General features: G+C 31.5%; 1 protein-coding gene and 1 long non-coding RNA gene across 2 annotated transcripts; both read right to left on the bottom strand.

The window, feature by feature from the left end:
* Window positions 1–7,183: 7,183 nt before the first annotated feature.
* Window positions 7,184–18,569, bottom strand: LOC134693813 (neuronal acetylcholine receptor subunit alpha-3-like). The gene is made up of 6 exons (XM_063554728.1): window positions 18,509–18,569; window positions 14,383–14,522; window positions 11,044–11,088; window positions 10,176–10,285; window positions 8,818–9,350; window positions 7,184–8,169 (listed from the first exon to the last, which is right to left on the bottom strand). Exons 1-6 carry the CDS (start codon window positions 18,564–18,566, stop codon window positions 7,793–7,795), a joined length of 1,263 nt encoding a protein of 420 aa, XP_063410798.1. The 5' UTR covers window positions 18,567–18,569; the 3' UTR covers window positions 7,184–7,792.
* Window positions 18,570–20,780: 2,211 nt separating this feature from the next.
* Window positions 20,781–25,340, bottom strand: LOC134693172 (uncharacterized). Its single transcript, XR_010102353.1, has 3 exons — window positions 25,267–25,340; window positions 22,331–22,418; window positions 20,781–21,634 (listed from the first exon to the last, which is right to left on the bottom strand). It is a non-coding gene; the product is annotated as an uncharacterized LOC134693172 (long non-coding RNA).

Raw genomic sequence — 25,340 nt, 5'->3', positions numbered from 1 at the left:
AAAACGGCGAAATAAAAATCGACAATGAATATGACTATGCATGCTTATAGGTTAAATGTCAATCAAGATTTGAATTCCCTCTTCGAAATTTTAGCAGGTATTGTTTTTTTTTTTGGTTTTTTTTTATTCGTTTCTGACCAAGGTGCCAGTTGTAAAAGGTGAAATGATCGACGAAATATTTTTCTAAAACTTCTGTAAACGACCTCTGAGTTCCTGCCGTTTCAAATTTTAACATACAATACATTGAACTCAACGAAATTAGTTATTATATATAAATTACATGGAGGAAACGTAACCAATCCTTATTGAGGAACCATTGTACAATACAATTAGTTAAGATTCAAAGGGGGGGTTACTTCTGAATAAAAAAAGAAAAAGAAAAAGAGGGTTGGACACAAAGTGTGTTTTCTTTTGAATTTTCAAAACACGGATTTTCTTATCATAACTAGGTCAGTTATGTCAAAATAAATTAAAACATTATCAAAACGGATTAATACATTTCTTCATCTATAACCAATAATTAATATAAACATTTATCATATATTTAGTACAAAATACAGCTATTTTGTATATCTAATAAAGGTTCTTTTTTCCAGTCTGTATCACCTACCCTGTATCGCATACCCCGTATCGCATGGCTAAACCCGTATCGCATACCCCGTATCGCATGGTAAAACCCGTATCGCATACCTTTTTTTTTTTTTTTTTAAACTTAAGTCAGTTTTTTAGGGTTTTTTTTGCTTAAGAGTTTTTTTTCTATTAAAAAAAAAAAAAAAAAAATTTAAAAATTTAAAAAAAAAAAGATTTTTTTTTCTTCTAAAAATAGGTCAATTTTTTGAATGACGTCATTGTTTGGTATGTAACGTCACGAACATCAAGTTTTTACAACAATTTTTTTGGCACACTAAATGCAACTATAAAAAATACAAAACACTCAATAATACAATAATAAACAAAATATTTTCAAAACAACAGATTGTAAGGTAACCTAGGTGCTTCGTATAAATAATTGAGCAGTTATTTTAAAGCTTTGAAACAAGACAAAAGCAGAACTGAAGGTAACCCAGTGCTATGGATCAGAAAACAGTTCATATAATATAAAACTCTTCTGTTGAAATATATGATAAAGCGTATAATACATGGCAAAATCCGTATCACATGCCGTATCACCCTCGACCAATATCATGCCTCGGGCCTAAAGGCCCTTGGGCTGATATTGATGTCTCGGGATGATACGACATATGATACGGATTTTGCCATGTATTATTCTCTATATATTAGACAAATTTGATGAATAAGTTTAAATCATAAATGTTTTAAATTGCGCTTAAAGTTTAACCCTTCTGTTATGTAATTTATAAATAGAAATCACAACAATTTAACAACATTCAATATTTACAATATTTTCATCTGTATGTATTGTTACAGATATATACAAGTATACATGTACTTGATGAAGAACTAAGTGGTATTACAGTATTAAGCTATTCATTATTGATATACATGTACCATTGAGTATTAAACTGAAGTGTGGTAACTATTAATGAAATGATCTTATCTGTTGTTGAAATGTTCAGTCATGATTAAAATCCTTTAATAAATAATAAATATTATTGGATAATAAATGTGGACTCATTTTTAAAGCGTCCTAGGGATTTCGTTCCGTATCGGCTAATAAAGATGTTGAAATTTCAAAATGCTTAAAAACGTCATTTTTAATTTTACAGATGCTTGTGGTTTCGCCGTTTTTATATCCTCGGATATGATCGATTTCGTTTGGGTTATTTTTAAGGTGACGTATCAATGCTCTTTTTTTCCTTTTTTTTTTAGGAATTTTAAACCACTTTCCATTTTTGTCCCTCCTTTTTCCCAGACCCCCAGAGACTTGAATACCCTATACACTATTTAAATACGACATTCCCAAAACGTCACACCCTTAACTTATTTAAGATTTTCGATAACCTCTGTTGTATCTCCTTTTTTATAAAACAAAAACCCAACTACACGTATATTGATAGTAACTAAGTCCAGCGAACAATATTACAGCGAATGAAAACAAGTTTCTACTTCAATCACACTGTGTTTTATTTATATAATATTAAGACTGAAATGTTATGTGAATAATGTATTATTTAAAATTATAAATGCATTAGAAAAAAATTGGAGAAACAGCATACAACGCAATTAAAAAAACCACTTACAAATCTAAGTCAAAATAATATTCATAAGGCTGTTTGTTCTATGTTGGATTATATTTTAAATTAATGATAATGATCTGAACATTTTTTATTTGTATACTATATTTAGCTATGATTCGAAGTTTTGACAGCAAAAATGTATTACAAAAACTATATTATCCAATTATTATATACGGTTAAACTTAAGATAATCACAACACGATTGAAATTATTTTGATCTTCAACTACATTCTACGCGTTTGTATATTTTCTTTATATGTGATTAATATATAAAATTGAGAATAGAAATGGGGAATGTGTCAAAGAGACAACAGCCCGACCATAGCAAAAACAACAGCAGAAGGTCACCAACAGGTCTTCAATGTAACGAGAAATTCCCGCACCCGGAGGGCATCCTTCAGCTGGCCCCTAAACAAATATATACTAGTTCAGTGGTAATGAACACCATACTAATTTCCAAATTGTACACAAGGATCTAAAATTAAAATAATACAAGACTATCAAAGGCCAGAGGCTCCTGACTTATATATACTTTTTACAAGTTCTATATACTTACGCTGCCTAGTTAATAAAAGCTTATAGCCCTCCCCCTTACCAAAAAATAATAAAATCCAGATCTGCATCTGAAGTAGACTTTCAAATGGACATCGTTTGAGGTTTTACAGGCTCAGAGACATGGTTTATCTACTGTAAAGACAGCAAATATGTATATGCTAAAGTTAATTATAATAAGTAAAAATATCAAATACAATTGAGCTTGAAGGCAGAATATTTTAAAGAAAAGAAGCGTATGATTTTATTTCAAGTCGGATAAAAGTTTTAATCAACAAAGTGATGAAAGTATATAAAAATAAGATGTGGTAGTGGTATGCATGTAATTACCAAAAAGACAACTCCCCACCGGTGACAAAATGGCGTAGAAGATAGCTGTAAATAACGTGTGGTAAATAAATGTGTATTGAAAACAGTTCTTATTATATATAGTGCGCACCCGATCTTTTAACTATGATCATAGGCCATGATGTTGTCAACTAAAACAAAAGTTTTTGACCTCGACCTTTGGACAAGGTAGTTGAACAAACATTATTACACAACCTCTGGTGTTCAAAGTATAAATTACTGTATGAAATTAAAACGATTCACTAGATAAGGAATGGACACAATTCATTACGGACGGACTGAAGGATAGAAAGACAGACTGATTACTATAGGACGATCCACCACTAAGTGGGGCACTAATGAACAGAGTACAAAAAGATATGTAGCAGCAAACGACAAACACTGCAGTACAGGTCAATCCTCGGCTGTCTGTCCAGAATAAGGAAGGGTTAAACATGTTAGCGAGCGTTCAATCCCGCCTATTCATTGGATAGCGATGTAACATTACAACAAACTCAAATTGATATAAGCGTAGAAAAACATGAAACAAAATCATCACCACAGAACGGACGAGACCGGATACAGGATCCCTAAAAACTAAAGTCACTTAGTCTACATTTAATTGAAGATCTAATTGTAGTATTCGCTCTTACTTATGTAGCAGCTAGTTCAAAGCCAATAAAAACTTATACAAACAGTATGTATCTGAGACTAATCAGTCCAACGTAATTGATTAAGCACGGTCAAATAATTTATAGAAATACATTTTTTTTGTGTACATCGACCAATCTGCTTAAATATTGTCCGAATGCTTCATGTATAACGTCAGATCGAGATGTCGCGATTAAAAATTTGAAAATATGTCGGTTCCTCCAAAATGTATGTGAATGTGATACATTTTAAATGTAACATACATCCATTTAATACTTACAGTATCATGATTGATAACAATTAAGGACCAATAACAAAAAATAATAAACAATAATTAATACTTTATATACATAATAAACAATTTGCCTCTGATGATACATCTGCGTAACTTTATTATTAATGTTATCCCTATTTTTACAAACTGATTGATTAAGCAATGGTGATTATAAGATTAAATTAGTAGGCAATAGCCCGATTTGCATGGACTGTTCATTAAAGATATTTAAGATAAGCAATTACATGCATGCTTTTGTTGATCGACGCTGTTAGCAAATCTGTACCTACATTATCAATGTCGTAAATGGAATCCTATTTCAAAGAGCCCCGGGATAGGGTTATTTAAGATTTTTAAGATAAGCAATAATATTTTCGTTGATCGATGCTTGTACATGTATCAAATCTGTACCTTATACTTGTAAATATTAATGTCGAAAACTGAATCTTATTTCATAGAGCCCCGGGTAGGCTTATTATTTACAAACGGACATTTCATCTGAAGTGGATACTTTTTATTTATCACCTGGTGGTGTATGAATGTGGTTAGAAGATTACAACATGATATTAAAATCCAAACATACAATGAAAATAAATGTCCTCTTTCATAACAACGTGAAAAAAATTCTGGCCATCAATAAGAATATAATTATGCTATACAAAAAAGTTGAAATAAGTTCAATCCACTGAAAAAAATTGGAGCGTAGGCCCGTAGGTCTCACTGCTTGATGACGCTGACAATGGAAGTGTTGACAATATATAGTGACATACATGTACTACAAGTTTACATTTTTTGTGTATTTTGTACTTCAATCGTCACGGAATATCCTTAGAGGTATAGCAATATGTGTGTCGCCTGAGCTGTTGCAACGTCTGCAAACACATGCATGTCTTTCTAAAAGTATTAAGATGTTACACTATTGTTTCAGGTAAGGATGAAGGTTGATAGAGTTCAAAAGTTTAAACCCGCGATAATTTCTTTAAACTTGTCCTACTTCAGGATCCTCATGTTCAGTGGTTGACGTTTGTTGATGTGGTTTATACAACATGTACCCGTTTTTTATATATATTATACTGTTGGTCTTGCTGTTCGGCGTGAGCCAAGGCTTCGTATTGTAGCCTATACTTTGACTTATGATAGTTTACTTTTAGAAATTATGACTTGAATGGAGAGTTGTCGCATTAATTGGCACTTATACCACTTCCTCTTTTTTATATACGACTTATCTAATGATTTACTTTTACGAATTGTGACTTGAATGGAGAGGTGTCTCGTTTGCACTTATACCACATCTTACAATAACTATTGACGTTCAATTCATTCTATTGAATAAGACTTGTACTATCGATCACGTATTAAACAGGACCAGAATGATAATCGTACTCGACGTGTTCTTCCGGAAGAAAAAATGTACTCCGGATTTTTCTCTGTAGAGGTCATCCTTTGATCGTAGTATATCATTTCCTTTATTTGTTTAATAATCCTTTTATTTGTTCATTTTCATATAATGTTCTTTTCAAGTCTTTTAAAGATTATTGATCCCACATTTCATTAATCTCCTTCTTGAAAAAAAACCTACAATAGCATTTAAAAGAAACAGGAACAGCGGATATGGATTATGTCTTTAAACTTAAATTGATTAAACGCTGGCATTTTCAATAAAGGGATGGTCCTTTGGCAATGCATGCTTTATAAATACTACAAGAAACAGAAATATTTTATAAAAAGCTGTTTTCAGAATAGCCTTAACAAAATTTCAAAAATTTGCAAACTACGCCGTTTTCCATAATTTGTATTACTCATTAAAATGAAAAATAATAAATAGTTTCATCCGAAGACTTTTTTCTTATTACTTTAATCAGGAACGACAGCAGCCAAACATATTAAAGCCAAGATTGTATAATGAGTACATAAACACGTGAAATTGTTTTTATGTTCAATACACAGTGAATATCCTTTTAATCAGTTATGTAGTACTACATGTAATTAATATCCCTCTTGTCTTATTATACATGTACAATGTATATATTTGATCAAACGTGGGGTGATTGACAGGAATAATTCGTATCATAGACAGCATTAATAGGACAAATCCAAGATTAGACATCTTATTGATGTTAATTAATTTAATTATAGTATAACAACCTCCTACATGTATCTACATGTACACTAATGCGGTTGGAGATTAGAAAGTGTGATGACTGTGAATGAAACTATACCAGTCCATTTGTAAACATGGTAGAAGACCACTCACGGCAGATTAAATAAAAATATATACAAAAACAGAAACCTAAATGTGTAGCAGTGCACCATTTGGAAAACCGTATAAGATGTTATTTTTGAAATGTAGATTTTGGCAATGACTATTTGGATATTTTTTTTGTTACCTATTCTGACATCGGACTCGAACTTCTTTTAAATTTAACCCTACTTGTTACTGTGCGTATAACTGTATATTTCCCCCTATATTGTCACGAGGTATGGGGGGAGGGTTTAGAGCTCACTAACAAAATATTTAACCCCACCGCATTGCTTGCGCCTGTCCCAAGTCATGAGCCCCTTTCCTTTGTTAGTTTAGTATGATTTTTAATTTTGATTTAGTTCATTTAAATATTTCGGAGTTTAGTATGACGTCTTTTAACTATAGCACAGAGTTTTGTTTAGCTGAAATACGCTCCCGTTGCAGGATATTTTCCAGTGCGATGGCCTTCGGCTGTTTCTGTTTTTTTGATCGGGTTGTTGTCATTTTGACATATTCTCCATTACCATTCTCAATTTTATTTCTACATGTTCCTATTGTTGCTGTTCTCAACTTGTGAACGCGTAATGTTGACTGTCCAAATGTACTAAATCCATGTAATATATTCTATGATTAAAAAAAACACAAGAAAAATCTGTAGCGTCCAATTTCATATCAATGAAGAAACGCTTATCCAAATTTTGTAAAAACTCCAGGAATTTTTATTGAATATCATTTTTTAAGTTTCAAAGCCTTTTAAAACAAGACACAGCGAGCGTCATACATATGGAATTTCTTTAAAAGAAGGATGTCGTAATTGTTACCTTAAACGGAAAAACATATATTACTTTACTTGATGTCTGAATTAGAACTTTACTCAATATTTGTTTGTTATACAAAAACATCTTTTTTGACTCATGTTTGTATTGCTCTCTTGTCATCTCCCAACCCCCTTATGAATGAAGCAAAACCTTAAGGGTTCACCTTGTCCTAAATATAATAAAAATATCATTTATTCATAACAATATTCAACCATTAAGTATTATGTCAACGCCTGTATATAAAAAAGAAGATGTGGTATGATTGCCAATGAGACAACTGTCCACAAGAGACCAAATAGACACAGACATTAACAACTATGGGACACCGTACGGCCTTCAACAATGAGCAAAGCCCATACTGTATGTTGATCACGTGATGAAACTTGAAACATAGTCTACATTCACAAATAATTTCTGACATTGCATGAATCTAGAACTCTTATAACTCTGATTCACTGTCACATTATGTCAATGATTATTTCATTGTTCGCTATAATGGGCAAAATCAGGTCAGCAATGCTTTGCCGTTTATGAATGTCAATTAGAAAATAAATAGTTTAATACTGAACAAAGGTTTAAATTGAGTATACAACATTTTTAGAAAGTTCCAAATCTTAAACAACAAGAAGTGCGTGGTACACGTCAGTGACGAAGAAACACAACAATGTATTGTACTACTGAAAAGAGCACTCTTCAATACTTGTCAATACTTCTGTATGCACTGTTTAAATTATGAAGACGTACCAAGTGTCATGGTAAATCCTAAAACAACAATCAGATAGACAATCGTAAACACGAAAAAACAGAATTTGTCGAAAAATTCAGCAAGGTCTTTGTTGGTATTTTTATCCTCTTCAGAAGGCCGAACCGTGTCGTTATTGTTCCATGCAGACTTGCCACCGTGTTTAGTATTGACCTTTCTAGATACCTTGTCGTCAGATAATTCCACTGTAGCTGTTTTGCATCTCATTCCTCTACATTTGTTTGCAAATCGATGGACCCAATGAGGCATGGCATCACTATCAGGTTTATGGTAAAGTCTGATAATAAGTACGGTCAATATGATAACAAACGAAGCTAGTCCAAGCGTAACGGTTAGAAATATGACTGAAAAAATAAAACAAAACATATCAAAATGAGGCAAAATGTTTATTATATGCATTGACACTCATACCGCATCTTCCTATATCTATTATATATATATTGAAGATAATATTGTTCTCATTCAAAAGGCAAGCAAGTATTGATTATTTCATGTAATATACTAAGTCATTTAATTTTGTTTGAAATCTCACGTCAATAATATCCACGAATGGTGCGGTAAACTAAGCACTTAAAACATACACCAGTTCATTGTTCAACATGCATCCTACTCAATTAAATCACACATCACCACCTAGTTCCATTACAGACATTATTTATATATCATTTCATATGCATGCTCGTTTTTTTTTTGTATGAACCATTATATTCTGTGTTTTTTATTGCTCAGTTACTATCTAAATTGAATAAATACGTGTACTTTAAATTTGATTCAGTATCATAATACATGTGTATGTTATCAAATTGAATTTGGGAATTGATAGAAAAACATGTCAACACCATAAACAAATGCGGAACAATCATGTTTAACAATGCGACAATCAACACTACCTGCACAGTATGAACAGATACTGATAGAAGTTAATATTTGCTACAGTGTGTTATTTGTGCAGCCACCCATGAACTTTAATATTTAACAAAATACATCCTTACCCAGAACGGAAGTATGTTTTGAAGTTGTTGGCAAACTATCCGAAAACAATGTCAGTAATACAGCTAAGGCTAGAAGTACAGTTAAGATATATCCAACCTTCTCTCCAGACTCTACTGGTAACATAAACGTAACTGATGTCAGTACAGCTGTGACAATGACAGGGAATATTACACTCATTAAATAATAACCCGGAAGTCGTTGCACGTGCAAGGAAAACAACAATTCAGAGAAGGTCAAGTCGTCTTCAATTAGTTCGCCATGGTGTTGGTCAGTAGAGAGTAGGTCCCATTCGCCATTTTCCCTGTAGTTATTAAGGTTAACATGAGTTTTCAAAAAAGATAAATTAACTGCCGTTGAAGGAAAGCCCCAGCTGGCTAGTTCTACTTCGCATGTCTGGATATCATATGGAAAGAACGTGACATCCATGTCACATGACGTAGACAAAACTGCGGGTGGTTCCCATCGTACTTCTCCGTCATACTGTATCCTTAACTGAATGTCGTCTTGACCAAGATTTGTTAAACCAATAACCCTGAAGTTAAAAATAAAAGTTGTATACGACTTTCTTTAATCTTTCAAAATAAATTGATGTGTAAGTAATTATAAGGTTTTGAAAAAAAAGAGGGGCGAAAGATACCAGAGGGACAGTCAACCTCACAGATTTGTCGGTAACACATACATAATTGTAATGAAATCGAATATCTACACTTAGTCAACCGACATCACACTGACAAAGGGAGCAACACTCATAAAAACGTGAACGACAATAAAAAAAAAAACTTGATAGCTAATAGGTACAATGAATATAAATGTTGAATAAGGGAAGTGACAGATAAAAATCGATAATTTCAACAAGTGCCCTGATTATCAGCTAACTTATCATGACTTCTCATGTCTAGAGAGAGCACCAAAATTTCTCACGCGGCGATAATCCTTCCATAAACTTTAAGGGGGACCCGGGAGTTACATGTTGCAAGGTCCCTATCATGAATTATATTACCCTTTATAATTGTGAGTGTGACTCCAAAGTTTTCGGATTGTGGCTATTGCAGGTTTATTGTTCCTTTTTGTTATTTTGTTCCTTTTTGTTATTTTGTTCTCTGATCATGCACTTTTGAAAAGTTTGCCAACCAACGATCAATTAAAATTTTTCATACTTTTATCGAAGCCGTGATGAGATACTTCACAGGTTAACTTGTAGGATCAAGGAAAATATTCAGAAGATTGTTTTGTCTCTATATTTATATAGGATTAACTAAGTGATAGTGTTTTTATGGCATAAAAGAGGTAAATCCTTGTTTGTTTCTAATCAAAATCCGATAATAATGATATAAAAATATAAGAAAAACATAATTACGAGTTTTCAACGATCAATTCAGGATGCCATAATATTTTTTGCGAAGCGTAAATATGTTCTATGTTTCCATAAGAAGATTTTGTCCATGCAAGTCTGCTATCATTCCAAACCTAAAATCAGAATTGTATTGTAAAAAGGTACCTCGATGTGAAATTAAACTATCTACATGTAGCTAATTTAACTCCGATTGAAAATATGAAATGGTCGATCAGGAGAGGCTTACAGCAATCTTGCGTCATTCATTTCAAAACAAATTGTAACATTCATGATGACACACGTTTCCTAAAAAAAGTTCAGAGGAGAATAACAAAAAAAACTTGATTCCAATCTTCTTTCCATGATCTTAGTAAAACAATGTAATTATTACTAGTGAATGCTCATTGAAATTTCTTAGGGTTGTAAAAGCGTTGACCGTGCGTACCTTTTAAGAATGAAGCGCTCCCACGCTTTATACCAAATGGCCTTCAGTCACAGCTTTAAAACCCCAATATATTTATAAAATGAAGCAGGCTTATCATTTAATACGCCAGACTCGCGTTACGTCCACATTAGACTCACCATTGATACTTAGATCAAAATAGTTATCAGGCCAAACAAGAACAAAGTAGAACAGCATTGAGGGCCACAAATTCCAAAATGTTGTGCCAATTCTACTTAGTATCGATGCCTGTGATAAGAAAATCTGTAGTATTTGAAAAAAAAACATGCTTTTTGAAACAGGAAATTTATAAAAATTACCATATACTTGAAAGGGTGACCGGTCATATAATTGATCACTAAAGAGAAAGAAACATTTGACACTGGACAATATTTCCAACTTCTCGAAAAAGACAGACATTTTAATGATGTTGCCGCAAATGATACTCACCACGGTAAACCATCCAGACGTTGTCAATGTTTGAGTTTTCATTTCCTATAACAAAAGAAATACAATAATAAATCTAAATGTTTAACATATTTCTTTAAATATATTTTACTATAATAATTTTGCGTTTTATTGCCTCCTTTTGAAAACAAAGTAAAATCACCAAAATACTAAACTGCGAGAAAAATAATATTGGAAAGTCCCATGGCAAAATCAAATGACAAAACACATCAAAAACAACTGTCGTATTCCTGACTTGGTACAGGCAATTTCAAATGTTGAAATAGATGTATGATACGGTACCTATGGTACGCTGTGTAGGATTTTGATGATTTAGATTTTAAATTAAGTTTTATTGCGTAAACCCTCAGGGGTTTACGCAGTATATATTGGACGAGTGATGTAGTCTTTCGGAATGTTATGCGGGAAAGAGGGGGAAAGCGCGGACTATGGCAGTCGCCTCCCCTTTCCCGTCGAAGGGTTAATATGTATTTTGTTGTTCTGCTGTTTTACATGTTTCTATGTTATAGTTATTGACCAAGCAAGTCGGTATATGGTATTTAATCTGCATAGCACGAGATGACCCAATAACCCGAACGACGTAGGAGACGAACCAGTGGACATAGACGGACTGGTAAACATATAAACAGAAGGGCGAATGTGACAGACTTATTGACAAACATTCACATATAGACAGACCTGCAATTGGGAATATAGAAAGACTAGGAGAAACGCTTAGGTACGCTTTACACACAACCAATACACGCTTTAAGCTCGTTGTGCACACGATACAGATATGATTGACAGGTTGAATGCATCAAAGTTACTAGCGTATTGGTAACGTGCATGATTTTTTTTTACCACGGCCGACGTACGTCGGATCTATACGTTGATGTGTGAAGCCGGTATTACATTAAGTAAACCGGCAATGTCAGTTTCTAATTCTTATGCGCAACAAAAGTATTATAAGACAATACATCTTTATTAAACAATTATCTAATATATATAAGGCCAAACAAGCATTTGGGTTTACGATTGCATTTCTTTTTTTAAAGAAAGCAACTTGTTGTAATCTTAAGTTATGTATTTGTTTATTATGAAGGAAGAATATCATCAAAGATTTCAAATTTACAACTTAAATGGGCATACATGAAGAACGTTTTATATACTAATAAGTGGTGTTCGAAATGAAACTATTGGAAGGCAAAATAAAATACGGAATCAAAGAGCATTGCACATAAGAAAATGTTCCAAATACAGTAAGGATTTATATTTAGGGAGGAACTTCAGTAATTCGAACAATGCACGTCTCATTAACAGGAATTCATATAGAAAATCAGCATACAAATAATATTTGAAACATTATAAGTTTCCTAACAGCGTAAGTAATTCTGAAAAATTAAGGAATACTTATTTATCTAATAATCTATTAACATAGGGTTAAATACATGAGGATAATGTTGAAATTTGTTCGTAAACCCCTGATTGTAATGATATAATATCCAATCTACAGTTAGAGAACAGTTAATGAGAAAATCTAGCTAATCATGTTAATAGCCAAATGTTCCATGGCATTATACATGTTATATTAGAAAAAACAGAACTTCATTTTGAGTTGTTTATACTGTATAAACACATGTAACATTAATAGATATTTCAAATGGGAAAAATACACACTTAGAACAAAGAGATTTGATCCTAGTTCTTGATCTGCGATTAAAACATCAAAGCATCGACATAACTTTGAAGTTAGAGCTGAAATAGCTGAAAATGCAACTTGTCGATTCTTATTGATCAAGGCGTTCAAAAGAAATTTGTTAAATAAATTCATCTTCATTACTCTCCTATAATAATGACATTTCAGTAAATTGATAAATTGAAATGTTTAAACATTAAACTATTTCAATTATCTATTCATTGGTATTGTCCGATTGGGGATGTAAATCCATTATAGCCAAAGTTTTTAATTACATTGATATATTAGAAGGGTAAAATATCGACATTTTTTTTGGCATAAACAAACTGAAAACATCCTCAATTACGCCAGCAAAAAACAGCTGTAACGAGTTTCTAATCTGTGCTTAGATCATTAAATTCATTGACTTATTACAAAGGCCCGACGAAATTAGTAATCAGTTTATTTTATACTTTGGATGATTTGGGCTTAAAATGTAATCTTTATCTTTTTTGTTTGATATGCCAAGCGTTAAGGTCAAATCATGTATATATAAAAAAAAATATAAAAATAAAAAGACGTGGTATGATTGATAATGAGATAACTCTCGATTCGAGACCAAATAACACAAAACTTAACAATTATAGGGCACTGTATGGTCTTTAACATGAGTGAAATACCTGTTGCATAGTCAGCTATAAATGGTCCCAATATGACAAGATCGTTTTAGAAGGGACCGCTTTTCAGGAGTTTGTAATCCAATGGTTGTCGTTTGTTTATGTGTTACATATTTGTTTTTCATTTTTTTTATACAAATAAGGCCGTTAGTTTCCTCATTTGAATTGTTTTACATTGTCTTTACGGGGCCTTTTATAGGAAACTATGCGGTATGGGCTTGGATCATTGTTGAAGGCCGTACGGTGACCTATAGTTGTTAATGTCTGTTTCATTTTAGTCTCTTGTTGATAGTTGTCTTATTGGCAATAATTTAATATCACATACATCGTCTAAACTCTGTTAAGCGTTGACGAGCGTTTCAACAGTTTTTCTTTCTTTTTAATTTGTCAGAAGTTGGATAGAACTGTTTTAAATGCCCATCAAATGAATAAGATTTGTTTTATCTTTAATTTGTCAAAAGTGGGAAAGAACCCGTTTAATATTAATGGACATGCGATCAAACCGGTCAAACTTCTTTGTTGGTAAAGACTGTAACCCACATTCTTAAATTTTCTGTACATGGCATTATGTTGACTTATAATTGTGGTTCGTGTGTTGAGATAACACTTAGATGACGTAAAATTACTTATCTAAAAACTATTTGATCATACGTATGAAACCATCCCAACAACTGTAACAAAGCTAGGCAAAGAAAACAATGGAGAACAATTCAATTCTTGTTTTTCATTATTTCAAACTGATATATAAAAAAGAAGATGTGGTATGATTGCTAATGAGACAACCATCCACAAAAGACCAAAATGACATAGACATTTTCAACTATAGGTCACCGTACTTTATATTTTCACTAGACTCTACATTTACAATAAATATAAATACATCATATTACAACTAATGTCATAGTGAATTTCTTCTGAGTCAAGATTGGACAATCCCCTTCACTATGGACACTGGTTTATTAATACAACTTTATAACTTTATTAACTTACAAGTGAATTAATAGTAAGAAGATTATACTCAGCCTGTACAGTTACGGGCTCTTCTGGGAGAACATGTTTGTTATAACTTGTCAGTAAAGCTGTGTGTATATTTTCTGCATCACTGACACTGTACGAGGATACAAACGTGACTGAAAAATACAGAATACCTGTAAAAAAACTTTTTTCTGTAAACAATATAAGCACCGATAAAAAAATTGGGATCCACACACTTGGCATTTAATTGTGATTAATACCGAATATTTGTCTAGGTTCATAGACAGAATAATATGTAGGAGTAACCAATCGGAACCGTTTCTAACCTAGTAAAATTTGTATGAGTGGCCGTTCATGTCATTTGCGCGATTATATACGCGTATATAATTTTCAACGCGTATATATACGCGTATATTGTGGTTTTCAACGCGTATATTGTGGTTTTCAACGCGTATATTGTGGTTTTCAACGCGTATATTATCGTTTTATACGCGTATATTGTTAAAATAAACACGTTTATACTTTATTCCAATTTATTTATCATATACGCGTTAATATACGCGTTGAAAACCACAATATACGCGTATATATACGCGTTAAAAATTATATTATGAGTGGCCGTTCATGTCATTTGCGCGATTATATACGCGTATATAATTTTCAACGCGTATATATACGCGTATATTGTGGTTTTCAACGCGTATATTGTGGTTTTCAACGCGTATATTGTGGTTTTCAACGCGTATATTATCGTTTTATACGCGTATATTGTTAAAATAAACACGTTTATACTTTATTCCAATTTATTTATCATATACGCGTTAATATACGCGTTATTTGCATAAATATACGCGTTAATATACGCGTTAATATACGCGTTAATATACGCGTTATTTGTGTTAATATACGCGTATGAAATCATTATATACGCGTTAATAAACATTCGTTTGTCTTATTGTTTTAACCAATGAAAGCTGCGTTCTTAAACTGGTTTGCATGTGACAATTGTATAACGGTCCGTGTAACACTTATCAAATCAAAGCTTTAAAAAGTTTTGAAATTTTAGATTTTTGGAATTTTGATCCAAGTTTTAAAATATCAAAATTTCAAATTGTGTTAAAGTTTTGAAATTTTGAAATTTTAACCAAATTATTAAAATATCAAAATGCTAAATATCGTTTATAAATTTGATAGTTGAGAAACTTGATCAAACTTTTAAAATACTAAACATAACGTGCAATTTTGATAATTTCACTTTTTGAAAGTTTTATTTTTTAAATGTGTCGAAGCGCTAACTTTTTTTTAAAGTTTTTCATCGCTATTAATCAACTTATCTGGTTCATATCTAACATTAAAGGCATGGAGAATTTTTCTTTTGTCCTCTGCTGGCACAGAATATTATTATTACATAGTGACAAATAGTGACTATCTAAATATTGGTTTCCCAGAAGATTACTATTTATCGCTGATATAAACTTTGAAAACAATTTTCAACTTTCAAAATGCCAACACCTACAACTGGATAGATGGGTGCTTAATGTAGTACAGCGGCAAATATTACATAAACATGAATGAAACGGTTGGGTGCTAAATGTAGTACAGCGGTAACTATTACATAAATATAAATGCTCGTGAAAATAATGTTTATGGTATACATTTATATATGATATGAAAGGTTTCAACTTTTACAAAACCAGAGCTATACGTTGGATTTAAAAGTTTACTTTATTTGGCCTTTTCAATTTAATTTGACTTTATTTGCCTTTTTAACTTAATTTGGTTCGAGTGTCAATGATAAGTCTTTTGTAGACGAAACGCGCGTCTGGCGAAAAAAGCGGCAAAATTTATAACCTGGTATCAATCTATGATGAGTTGTTGTAGATACCTTGTAACAATATCTTGGCTCCAATTTTGTGATATTGGATCTTAGTACCGTCTTAATTTCAGCGTAAATAAGATTATATTAAAAACCTCCCACGTTGTGGACTAGCACAACCTTAATTAGGACACCGTGCATTCAGTATCATGAAGCGCTTTTCTTGACCAACCTTCTTACGGAACGCTTAAAGCTGAATATTTAGGGCAAACAACTTACAAAGAATAGATAAAAACGTTTAAGATGATCGTTCATTCTGTACATGAAATGACATATTCTTTAGCCAACATGATTGCAGAAAGTAAGAAGTCGTAAAGCAAAACAGAAAAAAAAATGAAATCAAAAGAAGTAATACATCGTGTATTGGGCTTTTTTATTGCTTAAGAGTTTAGTAGAAAATGTATATATACATGCTCAACATAACCATACTATATGAACTACTGCGAGTTGTTCAGTTTTTACTGTTACTCCTGTTTCTCCAAAAATATGGGTGCTAGAAAAACCAGCAGGTAAAATGGTCAATATCAGAGCCGTACGTCTGGTATCTTCTTTGAAGAAATATTAATTTTGTCATTATTTTTTCACCGCTTACAACTGTCCGTTTTATTTCATACATAAACTTTTAAGTATCAGTATGTTTTTAATTCATATTGTTTCTTATCGTTCCGCTTTTATTTCCTTTCGCTTTTTTACAGGTATCCCTCTTATTGCCCCTTTTCTATTTTGATATTTTAAGCAAACATTTGAAAAATCAAACTTTCAAAAAGTGAAATAATTAAAATTGCGCGTTAGATTTAGTATTTTAGAAGTTTGATCAAATTTCTAAACTATCAAATTTATAAACGATATTAAGAATTTTGATATTTTAATAATTTGGTTAAAATTTCAAAATTTCAAAACTTTAACACAATTTGAAATTTTGATATTTTAAAACTTGGATCAAAATTCCAAAAATCTAAAATTTCAAAACTTTTTAAAGCTTTGATTTGATAAGTGTTACACGGACCGTTATACAATTGTCACATGCAAACCAGTTTAAGAACGCAGCTTTCATTGGTTAAAACAATAAGACAAACGAATGTTTATTAACGCGTATATAATGATTTCATACGCGTATATTAACACAAATAACGCGTATATTAACGCGTATATTAACGCGTATATTAACGCGTATATTTATGCAAATAACGCGTATATTAACGCGTATATGATAAATAAATTGGAATAAAGTATAAACGTGTTTATTTTAACAATATACGCGCATAAAACGATAATATACGTGTTGAAAACCACAATATACGCGTTGAAAACCACAATATACGCGTATATATACGCGTTGAAAATTATATACGCGTATATAATCGCGCAAATGACATGAACGGCCACTCATAATATAATTTTCAACGCGTATATATACGCGTATATTGTGGTTTTCAACGCGTATATTAACGCGTATATGATAAATAAATTGGAATAAAGTATAAACGTGTTTATTTTAACAATATACGCGTATAAAACGATAATATACGCGTTGAAAACCACAATATACGCGTTGAAAACCACAATATACGCGTATATATACGCGTTGAAAATTATATACGCGTATATAATCGCGCAAATGACATGAACGGCCACTCATAAATTTGATTTAAGATAACGCACTCCAAATTTATCCAGGTTGTTAAAATCTGTGCCGTTTATTGACCTGTCATGTGAATACAATTTTCTGTAGATGTATACATAATTTGCAGATAAAAGTCATTACAAAAAAAAATTAAAACAACACTTTTGATAATTCCTTGCGTCGAAAGCGCTTTTCTGGATTTATCTTCATCAGGAACGCACAAAGCCGAACATTTGAAATCCGAAGATGAATTAGTACCGAAACCGTTAAAGATCTCTATGTCAAAAATACCTAAAATAAATAGCCAAATAAATCTAAAACCAACTTTGCCCGATGAAGTTGAAACCTTAGTTACAATTAAAACTTATTTATATGTATATATATTTGTATATATAACATACAATTTTCGTAAATCTTTGGATACTGAAAAGAATGAAAACAAAATCACAACATTAGCTATTAAACATTATCACGATAGGTAAATCAATACAAATTCAATTTCCATTATTGCAAACAGTAAATGATCTGTAAAATAATATTGTTTCGAGTAATTAAACAATGCTCTCAAATTAAACGATACATAATTATTAGATATAATATATGAAACGCCTAAATATTTATCTGAAAAAATTATCACTTACGGCCTGATCCTAGTATGACAGCAATCGAAATCACAGTGAAATATACTCCTTTTTGCATCAACATCATTTTCACGAATGTGATCAATTGCAAACTCGGAATAATTAAATCAGGTATTAGCTAGTGTATGATTTCAGTATTGATATGTCAATTAAGCCATCTTAACACTAGGGACGTAATCGACAACTACATATAGAATTACACAATAATCGAGGTTAATACCTGGACATGACGTTTTGCAATCTTTGCAACAAATGCATATGAATAAATGTTTTGTCTTGAGACCTAACTTGGTCCCTTAACAATCATGCTGCTATTATATTGAAAATCGAATTTTAGATGATATTTGCTTAGTTTTTTTTCTAATTAGATTGACATTAATTTTATTAAAAGTAATAACGTATGTATCGCGTTTAATTAAATTGTTTAATGTTATAGAACTTTAGCATTGGTTTATATAATTGATAGTTTTTCTTTGATATAACTTCTCATTCCGGCATATACTACCTACTTTATTTTATTTTAAAAATAAGAAACCAAGAGGGGTAAACCACGAAAACTATTGGCATTGAAAATCGCACTTTTCAGATGAAAATTGTTTTTATACAGATTTTATTTTGAATGGGTTGATTTAAAGTAAGAAAAAATGAGAGATGCTGATATTTGTTTCTATTAATATCGATGCATTATAATACATACAAGGATTTTCTTTGAAAATAATTACACTACATGTATGTGATATTATAATATACAATGTTGACTGAATGATAACAATTGCGAGACACATTGACAAATTATGTATTTGTTTTGCTTTTTAGTTCCTTTATTAATCCCCTATCAATGTATACTAGTGTTATGAAAAGCTTTTGTTTTAAACTGAGTAGCAAAACTCCTTATTTATATATATGTCATGTACAATTGCGATTTTGTACAGGTTATAACATGTACAAAAATATTGTACATATTATAACTTGTATAAAGCAAAAATACAAGTTATAACATGTACAAAAGTACCTCGTATATGTTATAACCTGTACAAAATATTGCTTACAAATAATTTTAACTTGTACAAAATCGAAAAATAAGGATATGTTTCAATTATCGCAACATATGTTATTAACCTCTTATATTTCTTTAGGACGTGTCTTATGATTCTCTTGTGACTATCTATAAACATATCTTTATTTGATGATTTATAATTGTGGGTGTCCACTTTGAAGGCAATAGTAAAACACTTTCATTCTAGTTGACACTTAAATACATAACAGAATGGCCAGGATAGCTGTGTCTACAAATAAAATGATGGAAATGGGGTATGTGTCTAAAAGACAACAACCTGCCTAAGGAGCAGACAACACACAAAGGCCACAAATACATGCTTTCAAAGTAAAGGATGTATTTAAAACATCAAAATGACATTCGCCTCATTCAATGATCTTATAGTATATAAAACAAAATTGAGTTATGAATTTACAAAAGTCATGTTGAAGGCCAAAATTGTTGAAGAGTAGATCCAAATATATTGATAATAAAGCGTGGCCCGATGAAAACTATTTCAGATCTCTGACTTTTACAGAGTAAGCATATAAGACATTGTTTTAGTCTTTGCATGCTAAAAAACGAGAGGGGGGAGAATTACCCAAAATTATTAGGCATATAACAGTCTCCGGGACAAGTTTGCAATTCCGCTGAGTGCAAAAGTTGTCACCTTAATTTTTGGAGTTAAGTCAAAACAAAGTTGATAACTTGGTTGGTATTGGTTCTCTGATATATGTCCTAAAATTTTTTGGCTCTAGCACCACTGTTGAAAAAGTTATGCCCCTTTTTTCAACAATTTCCTCAGAGGAAAAGTACTTTTCCTCAAGGGAAATCAAATTTCCCTGAAGGAAAAAGATTTTTCCTCAAGGGAATTTGTTTTTTCCTCAAGGGAAAAAGATTTCCCTTAGGGAATTTGCTGCATAATTATTTCCTTTGAGGAAATTCTATTTCCTTAAAGGAAATTCTATTTCCTTAAAGGAAATTCTTTTTCCTTAGAGGAAATTCTTTTTCCTTAGAGGAAATTCTTTTTCCTTTGAGGAAATTTGCAGCTTCAAATTTTCCTTTGAGGAAATACTTTTTCCTGTGAGGAAATTTGTAGCTTCACATTTTCCTTGGAGGAAATACTTAAAGTTCAAGACAACATATTTCCTCTAAGGAAATCATTGTTCGTCAAATTTCCTCCAAGGAAATTTCTGAAAATCAAATTTCCCTTAAGGAAATGTTTTTCATTATTTTTACTTGTTAAACATTTCTTCACTACACCATGTATACAAACAGTATGAATATAATTATTAAAAGACTGTATAATTGATGCAAATGATATTTAAAACTTTAATAAATGTTTGACTCAACATTTTAATGACATTGAAAATAATACAGTCTGACTGTTTAGATCTAGGTATTGTTTATACTTTTTATATAAATTTAACTTTGATTTATAATTTTTTTGGAGCAAATGCTTCTGTTTTCTTTGTAATTGTTTCAATGCGATACATTAATCAGCAACCAATTTGAATGTCATTATATCATTTGTGGTGTTCTAAAGAATTTGTTTATATATTTGCAGATTAAATAATAAAATAAACACTTTTCGTGTTATTTTAAATTAGAATTTCTTCTGTTTCAGCTTGTGTACAGTTATTCAATCCACTATGTAAGAATTCAGTGAATACATTATTCCATTCACTAAACAATTCCCTTCAATTCTAAGAGAAATCATTTTTGCAAATTGTTCTTCAATGATCTTCTTCTGTATATTTGATATGAGGGAGTGATGTAAATGAGTGGATAAAACTGGTGTTCCTTTTTTCAACAACAAAATAGTATTTGTTCTGCATTCTCCTTTCTTTTGATTAAGATATGTTGTTGCTTCTATGCAATAGTGTTTTTGTGTATCTATGATAGAACTCCATTTTGTTTTATATGGTCATTATCATGTGATAATGTTGAAATTTCCTATTTCTTTTTTGCAGGAAAGCACACATTCCATTTCAAATTAATCCAATTATGCACTATGTAAATAAATTTCAACTTTAAGTTTCCTCTTCAGTAATGACCTATTGATCATGAAAGCCAAGATGTCTGATCACCTATAAATACACAAAATAAACAAATAAAATGTTATAAATGGATAGAGAAACAGCAATAAATGTTTTTCATGTGTATCTTTCCTTATTAAAATACATTAAGTAAACTTGAACTCGAGAAAAATAAATAACTGCGATGTAGACTAGAAAGTATAAAATGCCAAATAAAGTATTCACGAAAAATTAGTTGATTTACAGTAGTCAAGTCCATGTTTGCAGGAAATTTACATCATTGGTTGTCTGGTGGAGAGTTGTCTTATTGGCAATCATACCACATCTTATTTTTATATAACCTTGCCATATTCCTATTGTGCCTGTCCAAAGTTCAGAGCCTGTAGTTTTTGTCAGTTTAGTCATACACTAAAATTTAGTGGTTGTTGTTGTTGTTTCATACCGGTCATATTTATTTTTTGTAATTTATTTTGTTATAAACTAGACATTTAGCATGATTAGTTTTACAGTTTGGATTGATTCAATGTTTCATCTTTAGGTCTTTTATAGCTGCCTACTTTGACTATAGTATAGGGTATGGATTTTCTCATTATTGAAGGTCGTAACAGGCCTACAATTGCTTTCTCAAAGCCATGATAGTTTTCATATTTAATATATATACCACTACTTTGAATTTTTATAGTAATCATGATACTAGTAATCATCTTTCAAGTTCAATAACTTTTTTAAAATTAAAAAGTGCCTTACCATTTAGGTTTAGTTGGCTTCTGCAAATTTTACATTGCCTATCATTTCTGCTGTATATTATTTCTCTGTATCTTCTATAGTTCTTGTCCTATACATAAAAGAGTAAAAGTTGAATGACATCTTGCATCAATATTTTTTTCTGTTTAATGTACATTTATATGTATATTAATGTGTGTTTAATAAAAATCTAAACCATGAGTGCTTGATAAGCTTCTTGCCCTTATAGCTGGTCTGTAAGCTTTAAATGAATTTTATTGATCGACTAAAAAACTATGAGCACTGCGCAAATAAGACCCCTGCCCTCCAAAAAAAACAAAACATGCACAAACAGTGGTATTCATTGACATAAAACATGTATATAATTTGGCTCAATTTATAGATCTCTCAAGTGACTATAAGTTAAAGGCTGCGATTTTTTTAACAAATACATTTCTAAAACCTTTCAAAGATTTTGAAAATGGACAAATTTTCAATAACTTTGCAACAACTAAAGTTCCTTAACTCTGCATCTTATAGAAAAATATACATGATAAATAGGGAATGATACTCCAGCTTGAATATTATTCAAAGTTTTAAAGGAACATAACTGAAGAACGGTAAAAGTTTTACTACCAAAATTTGAAATTGATCTGATTAAAATTGTGATAAAAAGTATTGTTTTAAAGTTTAATAAAATTTGGTTGAGGGAAACTGTAAGTTAGAAGGCCGAAAAAAATTTCCATTTTTAAAGAACATAACTATAGAATTTAGTAAAAGAGACACTACCAAAATTCAAACTTAATCTGTATTTTGTGGTGATAAGCATTGTGTATTGATTTCATAACATTTGGTTGAGACAAACTAAAGTTTAGAAAACAGGAAACCAAAAATTCAGCATATTTTCCCCATTTCTAAAGGGGCATAACTCTGATACTCTAGTACAGTAACACTGACATCACCAAAATTCAAACTTGATCTGAGTATTGTGATAACAAGCTTTTGTAAAAGTTTAATTGAATTTGGTTGAGGCAAACTAAAGTAATGTAAGAGAACAAAAAACAACTTTGGGACAGACGGACAAACGATCAAGTGTTAAACATTATGCCCCCTCCACTTTGGGTCATAATAATAAAAAGGGTGTTTATGTCAAGATATAAAAACAATTCACCAAAATTTCATAAAAATTTGTGAAAGCATTCTTGAGACTATCCTAATACCAAGTCATAATAGTACAATGACATAAATCAGATTTTTTTTTTAAATTAAAAGGAAAATTATCATGTTTATGTTATACAAAAATAATTCACCAAGTTTCATGAAAATTGCTCAAAGCATTATTAATAGTATACGTAGTGGAAAATCCCCCCTTTTATGAATAAAATCCCTAACTTTAAATTAAAAATTTAAAATCCCTAAAAATTAAAAAGGACCTTAATTATCATGATTATATGTGACTTGTTATTTAACATAACAAAAAAAACCAAAGGCAATGAAAATGAAACTGACAATGCCAAGGCAAAACATAAGATGCAGAAAAGAAAAACAAAACAAAACACTTAGCAACACCAACATCACCAAAAAACAAGTGTTGAATTTATGTGCTCAGTCAGTCAGTGAGAGTTCGCAGATCCTGACCTACTATATCTATGCTTTAAAACCTAAAAATCATATAGTTCTAAACATATTTTGTAAATTTATACTTGATTAACAAGTGAAACTGCGAGCTACTGCTCACTGATGATACCCCCGACGCAAGTGGATAATATAAATAGTGTAAAAATATGCAAGTGTACGGTAAACAGGAAGTTGTCGAGTGATGAATCTGAAAACGCATCACACGGTATAGCTGACTTATATAAATCCTGAAACCAAATTTCAGAAATCCTTGTATTGTAGTTCCTCAGAAAAATGTGACGAAAATTTTCAACTTGGCTATCATGTGTAAAATCATACAAGTGTTCAGTTAACAGGAAGTTGACAAGTGATCAATCTGAAAACGCATCACACGGTATAAATGACTTAGATAAACCCTGAAACCAAATTTCAGAAATCCTTGTATTGTAGTTCCTGAGAAAAATGCGACGAAAAATATTCATGGGACGGACTGACTGACGGACGGACGGACTGACAGACAGAGGTTAAACAGTATACCCCCCTTTTTTGAAAGCGGGGGTATGAAAAGTTGTCATAAATAGCATAGACACCTTTGAGTTTTGAGAACCACATGTGTTAATTGTGCGAGTATAATCATTGATAATCATGCACAAGATTGACTTTTAAAAGCCTATATATTGAAATTTTCTGAAAATATTGCATGCATTTATTAATACGACCAATTTCAAGAAATGCAGTGATGTGAGATGATTTATTTAATTGTAATTTCAGGAATTTACAGTAAAGGCTTTTATCCCCACTGCATTTTGCACTTTTTCTTATTTAGCAGCCAGAAGTTATGGCTTTTGTGACCTTTGTATGATTTTTATTTTAGTTTCTTTTTTTTGTATTGAAGAGTTTAGTATGACGTCCATTATTACTCAACTAGTATACATTTTTGTTTAATGGCAAGCTAAAGCATGACTCACAGGCACGGATCCAGGGGGGCTGAGGGTTGGACATGTTGGAAGCCACCCTTTCTTTAATGGACGATCAATGCATTTGAATGGGGACATGTAGTTTGACCCCCCCCCCCCAAAAAAAAAAAATTTGTCCTGCGTTAGGAACCCCTTTATATGACTCAGGATCCACCCCAGTCTCAGGTTTTGGGATCTTCTCGTTGCAATGAAGACCCATTGATGACCTATGGCTGTTATCTGCTCTTTGGTCATGTTGTTCTCTTTGATACATTCCCCATTTCCATTTCAATTTTCTTTTCAGTTCTATTATAAATATTAGAAACGAGTTTGGCGCGTTTACAAAAATATAATTGTCTGTGCTGACAGGGGAGTATGTGTGCATACCAATATTTAAATTTTCTAGGCCTTCTTTTTGAATATTTTGTGCATTTCTTGGTAAAATACTGTCAGACCTCGAG

The sequence above is a fragment of the Mytilus trossulus genome, chromosome 12 (assembly GCF_036588685.1).
Source record: "Mytilus trossulus isolate FHL-02 chromosome 12, PNRI_Mtr1.1.1.hap1, whole genome shotgun sequence".
NCBI lineage: Eukaryota > Metazoa > Mollusca > Bivalvia > Mytilida > Mytilidae > Mytilus > Mytilus trossulus.
The sequence above is the reverse complement of the archived record's forward strand: the minus strand, read 5'-3'. Positions and strand labels throughout refer to the sequence as shown.

Bases quoted from the DNA above. Each gene is read 5' to 3' on its own strand.
- LOC134693813 (XM_063554728.1), bottom strand. From the start codon at position 18,566: ATGCAAAAAGGAGTATATTTCACTGTGATTTCGATTGCTGTCATACTA. The intron at 14,523-18,508 runs GTAAGTGATAAT...TGTATTTTTCAG, and splicing joins TGTCATACTAGGATCAGGCC to TCACGTTTGTATCCTCGTAC. The intron at 10,286-11,043 runs GTGAGTATCATT...TTCTGATTTTAG, and splicing joins CGTCTGGATGGTTTACCGTG to GTTTGGAATGATAGCAGACT.